Source organism: Panthera pardus, unplaced genomic scaffold (assembly GCF_024362965.1).
Source record: "Panthera pardus isolate Hobbes unplaced genomic scaffold, ASM2436296v1 HiC_scaffold_6, whole genome shotgun sequence".
NCBI lineage: Eukaryota > Metazoa > Chordata > Mammalia > Carnivora > Felidae > Panthera > Panthera pardus.
In genome coordinates this window covers 50,412,929-50,432,554 of record NW_026526991.1, presented here as the reverse complement: position 1 = coordinate 50,432,554, position 19,626 = coordinate 50,412,929, and the positions used below count along the sequence as shown (strand labels likewise).

At 43.7% G+C, this 19,626-nt stretch overlaps 1 protein-coding gene across 1 annotated transcript in view; it reads left to right on the top strand.

Moving 5' to 3' along the window:
* Window positions 1-6,786: 6,786 nt before the first annotated feature.
* The window catches only part of IRAK3 (interleukin 1 receptor associated kinase 3), a 53,338-nt gene continuing 40,498 nt past the window's right edge, over window positions 6,787-19,626 (top strand). Inside the window, exon 1 of the mRNA XM_019454666.2 lies at window positions 6,787-7,644. Coding sequence (XP_019310211.2) covers window positions 7,338-7,644 — 307 coding nt within the window. The 5' untranslated portion in view covers window positions 6,787-7,337. The remainder of the gene's footprint in view (window positions 7,645-19,626) is intronic.

Here is a 19,626-nt window from a genome sequence, read left to right as displayed (position 1 = left end):
TCCACATAGAGGTAACAGATGAACAATGAGATTATATGAAATCTTCAAGACCTGGAATAAAATGATCACTAGAATTCCACCTGTGAGTGCATGGTATAAGCCAAAGGAAGAGTCAGTTCAGAAAATAGAAGAAACCATCAGGAGTGTAGCAAAACACTGAGTATCGTCATAAAAGACAAAAAAAGGCAAAAATTCACAAAAGGTGGTGTGATGAGGGACCAATGCTATGGAACTGTCAGAGTAAGCCCTGAGGAAAGGCCATTTGATCTGAAATTACTAGTATTTTTAAATCCAAATATGCTGGATATTTTCATATACAGACTTGGTATTGCCTTCATTATCAACAGTGCCGGATTCAAAATCCAAGCCTTTATTTTTGTTTCAAAGGTTCAGAATAATGAAACAAAATCAGTAGGAACAAGAAGAACTATGATGGCCATGACAGGCCAGAAGATGTGGATAACTAAATTACCAAGTGTTTTTAGAATGCGTCCTCTGAAACCCAATGATGTGACATCATTTCTTGATGTGCAAAGGGCTTGTTATGGACTGAATGTTTGTGTGCCCCCCATTTGTATGTTGAAGCTCTAACTCCCATTGTTGCTGGATTTGGAGAAAGGGCTTGGAAGGAATTCATTAAGATTAAATGAGGTCATAAGAGTAGGGTCAGATCAGATAGGATCAGATCAGATAAGAGGAGATGAGACACTAGATAGGATCAGATTAGATAAGTGGAAACACACCAGAATGCTGGCCTGCATGCTCCTGTGTTCTCTCTCTATCTATCTCTGAATGTATGTGCGCGTGTGCCTGTGTCTGTGTGCGTGTGCCCACATCCAGGAAAGGCCATCTACAGGCCAGAAGAGATTTTACCAGAAATTGAACCCTGTGGACACCTTGATCTTGGGATTTGTAGTCTCCAGAGCTGTGAAAAAAATAATAAATTTCTCTTATTTAAACCACGCAGTCTGTGACATTTTCAATGCCAGCCTGAACAGACAGGATTTATTTTGGGGATTTACTAAATAACAAGGAAAGGAGGGCCAAATCCTTGAGATGGAAAATGCACAAGATTTGTGCTTATAACTTGACAAGGAAACTTTGGAAATCCTGAATGAGATTTTTTTTCATCTATTTTTCCAACAAACATTGCCTCCAGAGTTCTCCTAGCCAGCAGCAGTTTTGCCATCTGTGACGTGCAGAAGTTGGATTAGGATGTCTAAGCCATTTTCCATTATCAAATTGCAAACAGTCTGAGTAGATACTTGACTGCAAAAGAAAACATTCCGCCATAATCTCAGATTTATTTCACATGTTTGGGGTTCTTCTAGAAGTAAATAAATGTTTGCTTCAAAAATAGAGCTTTAGCTAATATTGAAAGCCCTTGACGGAAAACTATTCAATTATAAAAATCAGATTTTAGAAGGCAGTGCTGACTAGGCAAAAGTTATTATAGCCACACACTTCGAGGTGAGAAATACTAGGAAAATGATTTAAGAAGAAAATAGTGAAATGAGATGAAGCATGAAAATGTTGGAAGAAATTATTTTCTATAGTTGAGGGTTTTCTAATAGACAATAGCTGTTGACTTTAGAAAGTTTGGAAGACACAGAGTAAGAAAATAAAATCACCAGTTATCCTTCCTTCAACCCTAAAAGGATAATTGCTAAAATTTTAATATAGATCATGTTGCAAAGTAATAGATTTTTAGAACACTGGTTTTGGTATCTTAAATGGGGAAGGGTTGAGTTATAAGACAATGCAAACCTAATCTTTAAAAATCCACACTAAACTGGAGGAATAATTATTGCATGTTATTAGTATTAGGTCATTTTGATGAAGGCCTAAAACCACCCAACTTTTCCTTCATAGAATTACCAAGTAATATGCACCACAAATGTTCTCGCCCCATTACTGATCTTTACCTCACCCCTGAACTCCAATGTACCTAGGACCCTCTATGGCCTGGGGATGGGATAAGGCTCAAAGAGGGAATACGCTAGTGATCTTTGTTTTGAAAATTATTTCCCAAACCAGAAAATCTATGTTCCACAAGCTGGGTGTCCTTCGCACATTCATCCTTAGGGATGCTGGGTAAGTAACTGCCACCAAGAAAAGTTTTCCATGTATACAAAGAGCTGTTATCTGACTCCTCTAGTTTCCTCCTCACCTGATTTTTTATCTTAGGCTTTGATGCCTGTGTTTAGCTGGGACTTTGCCACCGATAATACTGTGTATCTGTGCTATTGTGCCATCTGGGCCATAGCCTTTAGGGTTTCCTCGGCATCTCCATTTCGTAATCCGTGTAGTTCATTACTCTCTTACCTCCAGCTAGGAAGGAAGCTCTTCTTCTAGTATATGAAATACGGGGGCAGGGGGGTGGGGGGCAGAGTTGGGGAGGCGAAAGTTCCTGTGGCAAAAGATGAAGTCACACAGTGAGACAGTTTTAGGTTTAACCGCAGCCCTCTCTTTGCCAGAAGCACGTATGCTGGGAGTGGGTGGGCAGGGTGCAGTTCAGGGTCTGGGTTTGTGTGGATTTCAGTGTAGTGTCATGGGCTTCTGGAACTTCATACTGCTTCTGTCTGTGCCGTCGGAACCGTTCTCTACCAACACTTACTTTCTCTCAGGGGCCCGGTTGTCTCCCTCTACCGTCCAGTGTCCATGCCCATCTGACATTTCACAGATATAGCTGTATACATTTGAACTCCAGTTTTGGACAGAGGTCAGTTTTCTTCCCACAGTTTTACAGGCCATCAACAAAATAGGAAGTATCACCAAATGTCTGTTCAGTGTATCAGGATGCATTTGGCTGCAAACACAAGATTCCTAGTTTATAAACCTACTTAGTAAGGAATTTATGTGATAGCATTTATAAGCCCATAAGCAGGACATTCTCCATGGAGAGAACAAAAGAGCTGCTTAATGACATTATGAAGGATCTGTTTTTTTCTCTCCCGAGACCATCCCCAAGGCTCACTTCATTCTAATATTTACCTCCATGTGGTTGCAAAATGGTTCCAGAAATGGCCAGAGCTGCCACATGTTCCTGTTCAGATCCAGAAGGAGAAATCTGAATGAGATCTGGTACCCCAGGCCATATATTATTGGCTGTTGTAGTCACACACCAGCCTGAGTCTGAGTGCAATTTCAAATACGGAGGGCAGGGTAGATTGCAGCAAGATGGGAAGAGCATAGTAGGCAAGGGGATAGCAAGTGCAAAGGTTCCGATGTGGGACTCTGCCTAGTGTGTTCACAGACCGACAAGAAGGCAGTGTGGTAGTGCAGAATGAACAAGGGAATAAGACCAGAGGTGACAGCAGAGTGGGAGGAGAGAGAGTGCAGATCATACAAAGAGTCTGACTTTTATTCTGACCCAAATTAGATGCCATTGTTGGCTTCTAAATAGATTTAGTTTACATAGTCAAATAATCAGATAGTCAGATTTGATTTAAAAGGATGAATCTGGCTGCAGTGTTGAGGACAGTCTATAGATTGTAACAGTGGAAGCTACTTTAGTTAGAAGACAACTGCAGTAAACCAAACAGGATATGATGATGGCTCAAACCAGGCTGGCAGTTGTGGAGGTGGAGAAAAGTGTGATTCTTAATATATTTTGAGTAGAGTCAACAGGGTTTGCTAGTGGGTTGAACATGGGCTGTGAAGAAATAGGGGAGTCAAGGATGACTCTCTAGCTTTTGGTTCAAGTAGCTGGAAGGATAGAGTGACCTGGATGGGGAAGAATGTTGAAGAACAGGTTCAGGAGACAGGATCAAGCATTCAATTTTGGACATGAGTCTTAGGTTTAAGGGAGAGGTCTGGGCTAACCATATACATTTGGCAGTCCTTGGTAGATAGATGGTATTTAAAGCCTCGAAACTGGTTGAGATCATCAAGGGAGTAGGTGTACATAGAGAGAACTATGAACTGAACCCTGGGGCACTCCAACATTAAGAGTTAAGGAAGAAGAGAAGGGACAGCACAGGAAGCTGAAGAGTGACCAGTGAAGTAGGCTAAAAAGAGAATTTGGAAAACAAAGAAAGTGTCCAAGAAGGAGGGGAGGGATCACCTTTGTCAAAAACTACTGATAGGTTGGGGCACCTGGGTGGCTTAGTTGGTTAATCTGACTCTTGATTTTGGCTCAGGTTGTGATCTCACGGTTTGGTGAGATTGAGCCCCACATGTGGGGCTGCTTAGGATTCTCTCCCTCCCTCTTCCTCTGCCCCTCCCCTGCTTACGTGTTCACTCTTTCTCTCAAAATAAACGTTAAAAAAAACAAAAACAGAAAAACTACTGATAGGTTGAGTAAGATGAGGCCTGAAAATTGACTGTTATATTTAGCAATGATGTGGACATAGATGACCCTGAGAGCCATTTCAGTGGAGTAAGGTAGGAGGAGTGGCTTAGGAGTTGGTTTAAGAGAAGATTAGAGGAGAAAAGTTGGAGATAGAAGATTCAACTCTTTACTACAAAAAGGAGTAAAGAAATGGGGGTAATTATGGCATCAAAGGGGGGAAATCATATCAAATTTTTTGGTTTAAGATGGAAAAATAACATCATATTTGTATGCCGATGGAATTAATCCAGCAAAGAGTGAGAAATTGATGGTGTAGCTGAGAGTGAGAACGGCTGCCCTGACATCTTTGAATAGGAGACGGGAGATCAGATCGGATGCACTAGTGAAGGGATTAGACTTAGATAGGAGCCTACTAATTGACTAATGGAAAAGGAGGGAGGGCGTGTATGTCCCTACAGATGCTGGTGGGCAGATAAATGTGGTGCTGCTGATGGTGCTGAGAGTCTGTGGATGTTTTTTTCTGATACTTCAGTACTTTCACTAAATACTCTCAAGATCATTGGCTGCGCAGAAGGGTGGAGGAGAAGGTAAACGGAGTTGGGAAAAGAGAAGGCATAGAATAGTTGTCAAGGGGACCCGAAGAGTAAGTGAACAAAGGGCACTTAGTGTGACAACCTGGAAGCATAAAGGACCCATTTGAAAGTCATGGCTTTGATTTTAAATTGGGTCTAATTAACAGGGTTTTTATTCCCCACTCCACCTCCAGCTACATTCTGGTGCACAGGAGGCAGAGCCAAAAATTAGAAAATTGTATCTGATCAGGAGGGTAGATTTGCCAAGGCAGCTCAACAAAGCCAAAGAGGAGCAAGAGAATGGAGAGCATATGTGAGAGGGATTAGAAAAATTGAGTGTGGATTTTATGGATAAAGAGAGAAGTAAGGACATTAAGAGGGTGGGGCCAGAGAAGAGGTGGCAAGATTTTGGATTTGGTAAACTATGGGGGTGGGAAGGTGGGGCGGGGGGGAAGAATTGTTGGGGTCAGAACACTAGAGGGAATGCACTGGAAGGACAGGAGATGTGATCTGAGAGTGGATTCATGAAATAGAAATTACAGAAGGGGCACCGTCGATAATGACAAGTTCTAGGGAATGATCATGGGAGTGAGTGGCTGAAATAGGGTGGAGAATAAGATTACTGGAGGAGGATCGGTCAAAGAACTCACAGGACAGGGTATTGGAAAGATCATCATCTACTCTACATAGATTTCAAATCATCAAATAGGATAGGGCTAGTATTGGAGAGAATTGCAGTGAGCAGGAGGTATATAGTCTAAAAATGAGAGGGAAGAATTAAGGTGGGGGAGAGCAGTGGATGACAGCAATGGTGAAGACCAGTGAGCGATATAATCTGATGATATAAAATTCAGAAGTCAAAGGCAGTTTTAAGGAATACAGAGACAGCATGGTCTGATACTAACTGCCAACATTAAACATACAAGAAATTTCACATAATCCATATACATTTCAAATACTTGGGGCACCTGGGTGGCTCGGTCGGTTAAGCGTCCGACTTCGGCTCAGGCCATGATCTCGCGGTCCGTGAGTTCGAGCCCCGCGTCGGGCTCAGAGCCTGGAGCCTGTTTCAGATTCTGTGTCTCCCTCTCTCTGACCCTCCCCCGTTCATGCTCTGTCTCTCTCTGTCTCAAAAATAAATAAACGTTAAAAAAAATCAAATACTATGGTATTCACATAAAATTCTTGCTTCCCTGTAAATCAGAAGATCTGGAAAAGCAGGCCTTGTTGACTGCTTCACTCAGCAACCGTGATTCCTGGATCCTCTGCGTAATTGAGTTTGGATCTCTCAGCGTACTAATTCACCAATCCAATAGCTACCAAATACTTGTATCCTGCCTGTTGCTGTTTATTCAGGTAGTACCTTTGAAAGGTATAGAGTTTCTTAAGCGTGTACAGATAGACAAAATTTCAGCTATTTGAACAAAGGCATATAGAAACCTTTGCCCAACCGGTATTGGCTTCACCAATTTTCAAGTGTATTTTGTGGCATACTTTAGCTGAGAACGACTTGGGATTCAGGTAGCGTCAGGCGTAATAAACGATGGTGTATCATCAACTGTTGGTCTCTAGGGGGCGCCATTGCCAAAGAGTACAGATCTGAAAGGTTTCAACAGGGTTGATACTGTTCGGTTGATGGCCATTGTCCACTCCAGTCATTAAGGCTGGGATTTTTCTCAGCACTTTCAAAGCATCTCCTCTTTTTTGTCAGTAGCATTCGTATCATGCTCGCGGTGGGTACAGCATACCGTGACAGAATATTTCAAAACAACAGCCAAGTTTACTTAAACTCCATGTTGAAAGCAAAACAGTCTGTGACACACTTTGAAGTAGGAAAAGTAGCGGAACAATGTTTTATCAAGAAAGCCCAGAGAGAAAAGAATGTAGAAAAACCAAGTAGCAACGTGGAGAATGGGCAGCGTCTGGAAGAAAACGAGCACAATTTTCTTCTGCTTTGTTCTCTCTTTTGCGTTCCTGTTGTTGGCATCTTCTCTGGTTTCTTCCAGCAATCACTTCGTATGTGCACATTTACCTGTTCGACTTCAGTAAAAGTTGGGAGGGAAATGCGCCAAACGTTTCGGATGGTTGTCTTCAGCTCAGTGACTGTCTTCTCCTGTCAGTTTTTCTGGATTTCCCAAGAGTTCCTCGGGACACATGTATCGCTTTCTGGCAGGGTAAAACAAAACGCGTCTTTAAAAGAACTATTGACCGGTCTTCTGTCCATCCACGCCAGGAGACAGCCCATGCCAGGGCAGGCAGAGTGGGGTGTAGACTCTCCTCCATTAGTCCTGCCCTCCTGGTCTTCCCCCGGCTCTCGCTCTTTGCCTCTCCAGTCACGTCCCAAACCCGGAGGGACGAAAGGCCTGCTCAGAACGTAAAAGCCAGTGAGGAGGGCCACGCAGACGCAGGGGAGACCCCGCCGCCAGGCCGGGCGTCCCCAGGGGCATCTCTGCCGGGCAGCGCCTTGCGTCATGTGGGGCCCGCCCCCTGGTGGGGCTCGGCAAGTTCTGCAGCCTTGGCCGTCGTGGAAGCAGGATTTCCGCGGTTGTGTAATAGCACCTCGCGGGCGCGGAGAGGCCTGGGCTCCGCATCCCTCCTCGGACTGGCCCCTGGTCTCCGGCGGCCGAGCCATGGCCTGGACGGCGGCGGCGGCGAGCGGCGGGGCCCGCGGTACGCTCTCGGCGCACACGCTCCTGTTCGACCTCCCGCCGGCGCTGCTGGGCGAGCTGTGCGCGGTCCTGGACAGCTGCGACGGCGCGCTGGGCTGGCGCGGCCTCGGTGAGCGCGGCCCGCCGCTGTGGCGGTGCGGGCGGGGCGGGGGGCGGTGGGGACGCGGCGCGCATGCTCAGCCGGGCCCGCCGCCTTCGCGGCCGGGCTGCCCGCGGTCCGGCCCGCAGGGGGCCGCGCGGCCTCCGGGGTCTTCCGACGGGGTGGCTGCCCTTTCCTCGCCCCGGGAAGGAGGCAAACACGCCCCGAGGCCCGAAGGAGAGCTCCCCGCTCTCTTTCAAAGACACTTGGGGTGTCTCTGCAAGGTTAAGTGAGCGGAGGCTTGGGAAAAGCGGCAACCCGCGTGAAACCATCTAATATTTATCAACTGTGCCTCCTTTGCTTGGTTCCGAGTATTTTCAATCAGAACGCCTATGTGATGTCCTCTTACTGCAAAATTACCCCAGAATATAATCTTCATATGAAAACATTTTTGTGCCTTTCAGTGTACCCTTTGGTGTTTTCAGCCCACTTCCAAATACCCCCACCTTCCTTAAATTTCAGGTGAAATGCTAAAGTAGAATACGATTTGTAATTAATGTGGCTCCCAGTTTTCCTCATTAAGTATTTCTGGCTTATTTACCCAATTTGTGGCATGAAAGTTTATGCTAGATGCTGGCTTTTTATTTTAATCTAGAAAATTGGCTTTTAAGACTCCCATTTTATGCAGCCATTGGGAAGTTGGGCAACCGACTGCTTTTGGCAAGTGTTGAGTGTCTTCACCAGAATTCGGACAAAAATCCTTTGTTTTGATAAGTACAGGTGTTTTTGTTAGATTTGAGCTTCCATGAGGCCACATTTAATATGATTGAAAATAAACACAGTCATGTCAAAATAACTTAGCCTTGATTCTCTGAAATTGTCTTATTTATTTTAAACAACAGCAGAAGACCTATGAGAAAAAAGTTTTGTGTTGATGAGCAATATGGTCACACATTCTGGAATGTGGCATTGGGCTTTGAGTTAATGTAAATTATATTATAAGCTCTGTCACTTTCAAAGTATGACCCTGATGTAAACATCTCAGAAAAGGGTGCTTGACTCTTTGGCTTCTGGAAAGCATAGAGAGTTCCAGTATGCGTTTGAGGGGTAAGATCCTTTCCACACCAGATCTTTTTGAAATGGATAATGACATGGGCAGTTTTAGCACCCATTGGTGTCCTGGAATTACTACGTTTGTGAAAGAAACTTTTTTAGTCCAACCCACAGGTAATGAATAGGGGAAGGCAGCTATCATAAATGAGTAAGGCAGGTTGAAGACTGGAAATGAAAAACATATGTCCCATCTGAAAGGGGCAGTTAGTCCTCAGTCCCAGGTCACTGCCACTTTTCAGGAAGTCCAGCCCAGAATTGCTGGACTCTCTCTCTCTCTCAGCACTGAAATACAGATATTCGTGCTTTACCTGGGCTGTCTCATATAACACTTCCAATTGCCCTTGGGAGGTAGGTGCGATTATCATCACAGTTTCAATAGGGGAGGAAATCATGGTACATATACATTAAGTTACTTGCCCAAATTGACACTGCTAAGGAGCAGCAGAGCCAGGATTCGAACCATGGCAGTTGGGATCCACTGCCTGTGCCCTTAACCTACAGCCACTCTACACTTCCCGACCCTGACTTCCTCAGGGTCGCAAGTCCTGACTTCTGTGCTCTTCTCCGCTGTATCTCACAGCCTCTCTAAAGTGTAGTCATTTCAGCCATGAAAGAACAATTCAGTGAGCCATTTCACACATGCAGCCCCATTTTTCTAGTTGTGGAAATCAGACCACTCAAATGAGAACAAGCTCGGGCTGTTTATTCAAAGCAAGGGAGTCAGCCACCATCACTCGCATCTGACAGAGACCCAAAGGCAAGCTGAGGAGTGGAAAAGCTTTATGTTGGAAAAAAGGGGAAGGCTTCAGGTCTGTCCTTATTGGAGGCAGTTGACATGGAGAAGCTATGGACAAGTTAACTAGCAGGAGAGCATTCTATGTGATTGTTTAGGGAGCATATTTGACTTTTTCCAGATGGCCCTAAACTGGAAGCAGGGGCAAAAATTAGGAAAGCCGTCCCTTGTTGATCAAGTCCTGACTATTTGGGGCTGATTGCTATAGCGATTATTGTTTGGCTTCCTGGACTAGTTGCTACAGATGCTAATATAACTTCCCAGACTAGTCACCCTAGGTAGTAGATTGGCATCCTGGGCTGCTTGATGCATCTTGTGGGTCACAGTTCTATTTTTATATATAGTCTGGCCATTGTCCCTTTGTATATTCTTTCATAGGAGAAGAATCTAAAATGTCTAGCCCTTGATTCCCTAGCTATAATTTATTATGCACATAGCTGGACCACATAGCTCTGAAAGGAGATCTAGAACAGACCAGCTGCCTCATGCATTATTGGCTCAGCAAGAAAGGAAGCCTGGCTCAGTTCAGGGTGGTTGAGGGCAACTGCCCATGTTAAGTATGCCGTTTCCCTATTGGCACAGTGAAAGGAGAAAGAGGGGAAGAGGTGCAGGGAGGGAAAACTTGACCTTAGAGGGTAGAGGGAGGAGAGTGTTAGGGGACTGAATCAAGGAGACAGCCCTATTTATGCTCAGGACAGTGGAGAGCCTAAAGATACAGAGTGTCTAGATTCCATATGGAGAACAACCGTAATAGGTAAGACTGTCTCAAGCCGATTGTGTTTTTTCTTGATGATGGTGAACATCAGACTATATTTGCAAAGGCAGCTCCACCACAGATAGATCATATGGCAGCCTAGTCATTCACAAGCCGGAATCATCTATGCAACCTTTTAAAGACAGATGGCTCAGAGCTGTCAATTCAGTAGGTCTGCTTTGAGGATCCTGCATCTTTCTGGTTTTTGCTGAGCCCTACAGGTGAGTCTGAAGCACAGCCTGGTTTGGGAGCCTTTGCTTAGGCCAAATTCTCTTCTTTAGTGGCATCTTAATAGATATTTTGGGGGCGCCTGGCTGGCTCTGTCAGTTGAGTGTCCATCCCTTGATTTCGGCTCAGGTCATGATCTCACGGTCATGAGCTCGATGCCTGCGTCCGGCTCTGTGCTGAGCACGGGGCCTGCTTGGGATTCTCTCCCTCTCTCACTCTCTCCCTCTCTCTCTCTCTTCCCCTCCTCTCTCTCCCCCTCCCTTGCTTATGCAGGCACATGCACTCTCTCAAAATGAATAAATATTTAAAAAATATATACACATAACAGTTATTTTACCACACTCTTTCACTTCTCCACTTAATTTTCTTTTTTTTTCTCTTTTTTTGTTTATTTACTTTTGAGAGAGAGACAGAGCACGAGCAGGGGAGGGGCAGAGAGAGAGGGAGACACAGAATCTGAAGCAGGCTGTCTGCTTCTCAGAATCTTTGAGCTGTCAGCACAGAGCCCAACACAGGGCTTGGACTCACGAACGTGATATTATGACCCGAGCCGAAGTTGGACGCTTAACCAACTGAGCCACCCAGGTGCTCCTCCACTTAATTTTCTTTATCTTTATTTTATTTTTTTTTATTTTATTATTATTTTTTTAATGTTTATTTTTGAGACAGAGACAGCGCATGAGTGGGGGAGGGGCAGAGAGAGAGGGAGACACAGAATCTGAAGCAGGCTCCAGGCTCTGAGCTGTCAGCACAGAGCCCGACGCGGGGCTCGAACTCACAAACCACGAGATCATGACCTGAGTCAAAGTCAGACGCTCAACTGACTGAGCCACCCAGGTGCCCCTTAATTTTCTTTATCTTTAAACGTATTCTACATATTATTCTTCAAGTCACTTTTATCATGTATTATTATTAAGAATAGTGTAATCACTAGGTTAACATTCTCTGGTTGGTGATGATTTTATGGCTTCGCAATGAAAGTAGGAGCCCAAATTGAAAATGTTATTTATTTTATACTATCTTACAGACATGGGAACATGTGTACTTGGTGGCAAGTCATTTCATTATTTTACGGTAGAGGGTTATTGAGTGTTATTCGAATTAAATTGAAACCTTTCAATGCTTATGATACATTGAGAAGGAGACCCTTTTACAGATAGTCTATAATGGTTGTATTTAGATTTCCTCTTCTTAAAAAAAAGAAATTATCAGAGCAATTATTATTCATCATTTTAATTTAATTCATCATTAAATTTAAAATTACATTAAATATGTATTTGAATATTAAAGACTTAAAATAATAGGAATAATAACGATAGTAGCTGCCATCTACTGTTTACTCTTTGCCAGATACTCTGTGCTAAGCACTTTATGGAGTGTGTCCTTTATCACAAAAATCCTGTGAGGTAGGCACTTTTCCTATTCCCATTTATAGGTAGGGAAACTGACTCTTGGAGAATATAAGCAAATTACCTCAAGTCATGGTCTTGTAAAGCACAGACTAGGTTTCTAATCAGATGGTCAGACTCCAGAGCCTATGTTCTTTTTAAAAAAATGTTTAGGGGTGCCTGGGGGGCTCAGTCGGTTAAGTGTCCGACTCTTGATTTTGGCTCATGTTATGATCTCCCAGTTCATTCGTGGGATCGAGCCCTGTGACAGAATCTACACTGACAGCACAGAGCCTGCTTGGGATTCTCTCCCTCTCCCTCTGCCTCTCCCCTGCTTGTGCACACATGCACACACACACTCACCCTCTCTCTGTGTCTCAAAATAGATTTAAAAAATTTTACAAATGTTTAAGTAGACTTTATTGTTTAGAACAGTTTTAAATTTACAGACAAGTTAAGAAGAATTCTCATATATTTAATGTCTTTCTCACATACTCTGCACTCAATTTCCCCATTATTAACATCTTACACTAATCTGGTGTTGTAGACTCTAAGCCTAAAGTTCTCTTTTGTCTAGCAAAAGAGCAGACGCAGGATTAAAACGAGAGATGGCTAATGTGGGGGGGGGGGAGATAAGAACCTCGAATAAGGGTCCTTGCCTAGTATTTATTCAGATCAGAAGGCTTGCAAACGTGATGGGTGTGTACAAAGAGACAAAGAAACTCGGAACATTAACTTGTGGATGTGAGGGGGAAAAGGGAATTTTGAAGATATACAGTGTTTGGGGTTTGGGTCAATATAAAACAAAATCCAGGCACCGGGCAGATGGGTAGATGGTTGTTAACGGCAGACAGGAGGCACCGTGTCTATTTATCTTTGCCAGCCTAGGGGATGAGACAGACAGGGGGAATAACCTCAGGGTTAACAAGACACCTTTTCTTTTGTTAACCATCTCCACTCCGGCTGCTTTGCCTGCAGTGCAGAGGTCCAGAGTCCAATTCACCAATTTACCTAACCTGTCCCTATTCTCCTATGAAAGCAGCTTTCTGCTGTAGTACTAAACTTGGGGTGTTTTCACCCTGAATATCTAATCTTGTTATTCCTATGTATTGGGCACCTTTGTGCAGATTCTATTTCAGGCCTTTGCCTCTCTGTATGTATATCTAGGGGTTCAGCACCCCTTCCCTGTTTTGGGGTGCCTTTGCACCTCCCTATTCTTGGCACCTTTGTGCCTCCCTATTCTTGCCACCTTTGTGCCTCCCTATCCTTAAAGTGCCAATCTGTTTACCCAAACTCGGGTGTGAGCATTTTATGACTTTGTGTTTCTTTATGCCCTGTTAACCCATTGGTGTAGGCCCTGGGGGATTCCTAAGCTTATCCCCCACAGTCTGGTAGATTTGTTACAATATCGATATGTTATTGTTAAAGTCCATATCTTATTGGGATTTCTTTCATTTTTACCTAACGCCCCTTCTCTCTTCCAGGATCCCATCCAGAGGTTAGTTAGCCATCTTGTATCCTTAGGCTCCTCTTTACCATGATTGTTTCTGACTTTTCTAGTGTTTGATGACCTTGACAGTTTTGAGGAGCACTGGTCTACAGTTTTGTAAAATGTCCCTTGACTAAGATTTGACTGATGTGTTACTCATGACTAGACTGAAGTTATGGATTTTTGAGAGGCAGAGGTAAAGTGCTATTTTCATTACATCATATCAAGGGTGCCCACTGTTTACATGACTTAGCGCTGTTGCTGTTAACCATAGCTGAGGTAGTGTCTGTCTGTTTTCTACACTGATACTTCTCCCTCTTGGCGTACTCTTTGGAAGAAAGTCACCATGTGCAGCCCACACTTAAGGAAGAGAGAGTTATGCTTCCCCTCCCTGAAAGTGGAATAGAGCCTGTGTTCTCTTGACCACCATGTAATTTCTCTGATCTTGCAGTGTTCTCTCTAGATCTCACTTCTACTCTGAGTTACCACCCCATTTCTCTGTTCCCTTTAAGACAAAATTCTGTGTATTATATTCCAGGCCCTCCATTTTCCCTTGAACTTGCTCCAATCAGGGTTTCATGCCCCACTGCTCCATTAAGTTTCCTCTCATCCAAGGTCACAGCAGCTAAACTCAATGGTCAGTTCTCAGTCTCTTTTTATTTGACATAGTTGATCACTCCTTCCTCCATGAAGCACTTTCTTTACTTCTAGAATTCACACTCTCTTCATTTTCTTGTCTTCTTACAGGTTCCTCTTTATCTCTCTGACCTCCTCGAATGCCCCTGGGATTAGTCCATGGCCCTCTTTTCTGTTTATCTACTTTACCCACTATCTTGTCAATTGCATCTGTATGGTAATAATGCCACATTTCTAGCCTAGGTCTCCCTCTTAACATCAGTAACATCTCTCTGTTTGCCTACTTGACAGATATTTCCAACTTAACAGCCCAGAAATGCTTCCCTCCCCCAAAGTTTTTCCCCATCTTGGCTAATGGCAACCCCATCCTTCATTTGTTCAAGCCGAAAATATTAGTCTTCTGTGACTTCTAGCTTTCTCTCACAAGCCACATCCTGTCTCTCAGTGTATACTGGTAACTCTGCCTTCAGGATCTATCTAATAATCTGATCACTTCTTACCACAGCCTCCACAGCCCTCCTGGTCCAAACCACCGTGAGATCCCACTGGCTAATTTCAGCGGCCTCCTAACTGGGCTCCCTGCTGCTACCACCCTGGCCCTCCTCGAGTCTCTTTTCAGCACAGCCACCGACCGGTGAACTAAAGTATATATGCAGGGGATATTATATCATTGTCCTGTTCAGAACCCTTCAGTAGCTTCCCACCTCCCAGTAAACACCAAAGTCCTACATGCCTTTTCTCACTTCCTTCTTGTTTGCTCCACTCCAGCTCCATTGGCCTCCTCGGACAAGCAAGGAACATTTTCCTGCAGGTAGCCTTGAGGCTCATTTCCTTACCTCCTTTGTGTTTTTGATGAACTATTATCTCTCCTGATCACTCTTTTAAAATCAACCCCCCCCCCCCCCCCCAGGGCGCCTGGGTGGCCTAGTCAGTTGAGCTTCTGACTCTTGGTTTAGGCTCAGGTCGAGATCTCACAGTCTGTGAGTTGGAGCTCTGCAAGTTCAAGCCTCATTGTTGGGCTCTGCACTGCCCAACAGTGCTTGGGATTCTCTCTGCCTCTCTCTCTGCCCCTTTCCTGCTCACACTGTCTCTGTCTCTCAAAATAAAATAAAATAAAATAGACACTCTCCTCCTCCTTATGCCCCTTTCCTGCTTCCTTTTTCTCTCCATCATTTATCATCTTTCAAATATTTTGTAAATTTTTATTTGTTTTTTTGCCAATCTAGAAGTAAGCTTCAAGGGGACAGTATGAGAAGTAAGGGAGAGGAGTCATTTTTAGAAATACCAAATAAAGCTGTGCTGCCTAACGATAAGTTTGCAACCTATTGGGAATATGTATGAGCCCCTTCACCCCATAGTGGAGTCCCAAACCCTTAGACACTTCGCTTCCTGGTTCTTCCCCTCTCTCTTTCCTGTGCTTATTTTTGCGGGCTTTGCAATGAACATGCGCCAAAGAACAGAGGGGAAAGGGACTGAAGGTCTCTGTGTCACCTCAGGGAATGTACATTTGTGCCAATCAGACTACTTTTTGCCTTACATGGGGACAGGCAACATCCAGGTAAGCTGTCACTGCTATAGTACTCAGCCAATGAGGAACCAGGGGAGGGGCTTACATACTAGGAGATAAGTTGTCTGCTGTGACTTCCCCCAGTTTGCCTGTCCATTAGACACCCCGCTCTTGCAAGAACGTTGATTAAAGCTTCGCTTCACTGTGCTCTGAGTCTCAACATCCCTCCTTTGATTGGGTCAGTGGGCTTATTTCTCACAGGCAGGGAGTTTTTTGTTTGCCTTATGTCCTGCTTACTCCTTTAGCATCTGAAAGTGTATGTAGTACAGTGTAGGCATTCAATAAATATCTGCGATTGAATGAATAATGAACAGATGTCTGTTAAATATCCAAAACCTTCTTGGGCAAAATATCAAACAAAGCGTTGTACCTGATACAAGTCATGGTCCCTGCTTTTAGGGATTTTCCAATTTAAGGTAGGCAACAGGCCTATGCACATTTTTTTTTTTACACATTTATTTATTTTTGAGAGACAGAGAGAAGCAGACTGCAAGTCGGGGAGGGGCAGAGAGAGAAGGAGACACACAATCCGAAGCAGGCTCCAGGCTCTGAGCTGTCAGCACAGAGCCCGACACGGGACTCGAACCCACAAACCATGAGATCATGACCTGAGCAGAAGTCGGACGCTTCACCGACTGAGCCACCCAGGTGCCCCGGCCTATACACATTTTATAAAGAAGTTTAACAAAGGAAGAAAACATGGGGAGATAGTATTGATCATAACCTGGGTAAGGAATTACACAGCTCTGCTTCAGACTGAAATGCTGGTGTTCAGGGTGAACTGTTGTAAAATTTTCTCCCAGAGGTAGTTAATGTTAGGTCCTTACCTGAGTCTGGGATTGAGGAGGGAGTAGGGCAGAAGGATACGTGAAAAATCATGCATAGCCCTTCCATGGAATATGAGTCCTGCTCAGGTATGGGTAAAAAGTAAACATAAGCTTAAGTATGGATAAGAATTACTTCTTGTAAAATTTATTACCTAGTGGGTTTTTTTTTTTAATTTTATTTAAATCAAGTTAGTTAGCATATAGTGTAATAATGATTTCAGGAGTAGAATTTAGTGATTCATCACTTATATATAACACCCAGTGCTCATCCCAACAAGTGTCCTCCTTAATGCCCATGCCCTGTTTAGCCCATCCCCCCCACCACCACCTCCCCTCCAGCAACCCTCCGTTTGTTCTCTGTGTTTAAGAGTCTCTTATGGTTTGCCTCCCTCTCTCTTTTTATCTTATTTTTCCTTCCCTTCCCCTATGTTTAGCTAGTGGGTGTTAATGCTATAGTCTGGTAAGAGGAGTTGAGCTAACTGACACATTTGACTTGTATTATTTCTTTTGGAATTAAAAATATCTTCAATCTTAAATGTTATTTTAAAAGAATGCCTAATTGCATTGTGTGCTTTGTAGGAAGAGAGACTTCTTTTCCTTTTCCCATTATATTGTCTCAAAACAAGCTTTGCAAGAGTGCAGTCTTAAGTTACTAGGGGTTTTGACTTGTGGTTATATGCAAATAGATTCCAAACAAGGGTGTGTTGCATTAGTCTAAAAAACCCCTTCAGAGACGTATTTGCATGTGGAGAGTGCTTTCTGCAGTTGAATTCCCCAGTGGTTAGCATTACCTAGATAGTGTTGCTCTCTCAAACAGAGCCCAAAAGAACCTTTTGAGCGTCAAATGAGTATTAAGCAATCAGTATCTTCAGATAAACTAATCTGAACTGTTCAGGTGGACTTTTTGGCTTCTATTATGCCAAGATGCCTTTCAAAGAAAAGATTTGCCTTCCAAAAAAAAATTTTTTTAAACAATACTTAACTATAGCATATTTTTCTTAAAAAAATTTTTTTTAATGTTTATTTATTTTTGAGAGACAGAGAGAGAGAGAGAACAGGGGAGGGACAGAGAGAGAGAGGGAGACACAGAATCTGAAACAGATTCCAAGCTCTGGGCTGTCAGTACAGAGTCCGATGCAGGCCTGGAACTCGGGAACGAGGAGATCATGACTTGAGCCGAAGTTGGACGCTCAATGGACTGAGCCTCCCAGAAGCCCCAACAGCGTATTTTTCTTAATTTATCTTTTCATTTAGAATGCTCTTAAGTTTAACAACACAATTAGTCATTGAGAACTTTACTCTTTATTTGTTTAGTGCCATGAATAAACAAAGATCTATGTTCTGGAAGAAAACAGGAAAGGATTAGAGAAAACTATGAATATGGAAGGATCTGACTAATAAACATGTCAAGAGTTTGCCTTCCTGTATCATCACATTGAAGCTCTTGTCTAGAATTTGACCTAAATGAATTATACACTTTATGGATGCTGATAATGCTCGTTAGTGGTGTTTCTATGCAGAATGCATCATCATTGAAGAAAAGCTATTAAGGTTTGTACTATGAATCACCAGTTAGAGAAAGAGAAAATGTATTTCGTTTTTTATCCTGGAAGCAACCCGTGCATGCGGTATCCATTTCAACTGAGCCTGGGTCAGTTTTACTCCATGAACTGTTGCTACTAGAAAAATGCCTTTGCTTTCCATAGACCTGGTGCAAACTGTGAACCCTTTGATCCTGGTCAGTGTTAGGGAAGTAAAACCTCAGCTCTTTTGGTATCTGTTGTGTCTCAAGTCACAAGGTGGGAGAGCACAGAATCATGGCCTGTTGTACTCTTAAAAGGGAAATTCAGAAACTGAACAAAGAAAAAGAAAACTGGGGACTAGAATGATGTGGGAAATACGATATTCCCTGGGACTTGAAAAGTTAACTCTAGATCTCCTTTGGGGTTATAAACTATTCCTTTTTAATTTTAAGTTTGTTTGTTTGTTTGTGTATTTATTTAGAGAGCATGAGCAGGGGAGGGGGCAGGGAGAGAGAGAGGGAGAGAGAGAATCCCAAGCAGGCTCTGCACTGTCAGCAAAGAGCCTGATGCGACGCAGGGCTTGAACTCACAAACTGTGAGATCATGACCTAAGCTGAAACCGAGAGTTGGATGCCACCCAGGTGCCCCTAAACTATTCCTTTTCTACTGTGAGAATTGTGAGCCCTAAAATGTTTTTACCTTTTTATGTGCAAATATGGTATATGAGACTCCTGGTACTCCTGCGGCCAGATGGATCCTCCCAAAACTAAAGCTTCCATCTTTGCACCGCCTTCTCAGAAATCTTTGGCCTTGTTTACTTTCAGAATAGAGTTTAAGTTTGTGTGCTAACACCCAGGGCCTCTGTCACTCAGCAAATACGTATTGAACATCTACTATGTGCCAAGTGCGTACCTACAAAGGTAACAGGGAGACCCCATGGGGCTTGTTCACCTTTTCTTTAACGTGAACCCTCTGCTCTAAGCATACTGGCCTCTTCTTTGCCCTCTCAGGCCCTTTCCTTCATTTCTGGAACAATTCCCCATCTGACAGGCTCTTCTGTTTTGTCCCAATTCAACCCTGTTGTAAAGTGAGCTGATGTCGTAACCGGACAAACATGAGTTGGTGCCTTGGTGAGTCAGAAACTGCACCAGGTTGCGTTTTCCCACAAAGAAAACTTTTGTATGCAGCAAATAAGATCATGGGGACTGGCTTCCAAAGCCATGACTGCCTGAGAGAGGGTGAATGGGTTCCTTTTGTTCAGTGTTAGGATGAATGTTTAGATTGGGAAGCCTTGTCTTCCTGTGTAGAGGTGAGCATAACATCACACATGCACCTTAAGGAAACATGACAATATGACATCGTGTGTTATGTAAATGACACTGAAGCTCCTCCTTGGGTGGAGATTTTAGTATTATAATGAGATAAAGATAATCATAAGTTATTCCACAGCTCACTCCATGGTCCAGCCGCACAAGCTCCAGGCTGGTTTAGCATAAATGATCTGGGTGGTCTGGGCCAGCAGGAGGTCTTGTCAAGGCAGTCGCCATCACCTGGGGTTGTTGGGGGGAGGGGGTGGTTTTGGGTTTCATTTGTCTGAGTTAAGGGAAAAGCCAGAAGGTAGAGCTTAGGGAAAAATGTAAGACAAAAGTTAATGAGTGTAGCAGGTGGATAGTAAAGGCCAGGTCCTGGGGTCT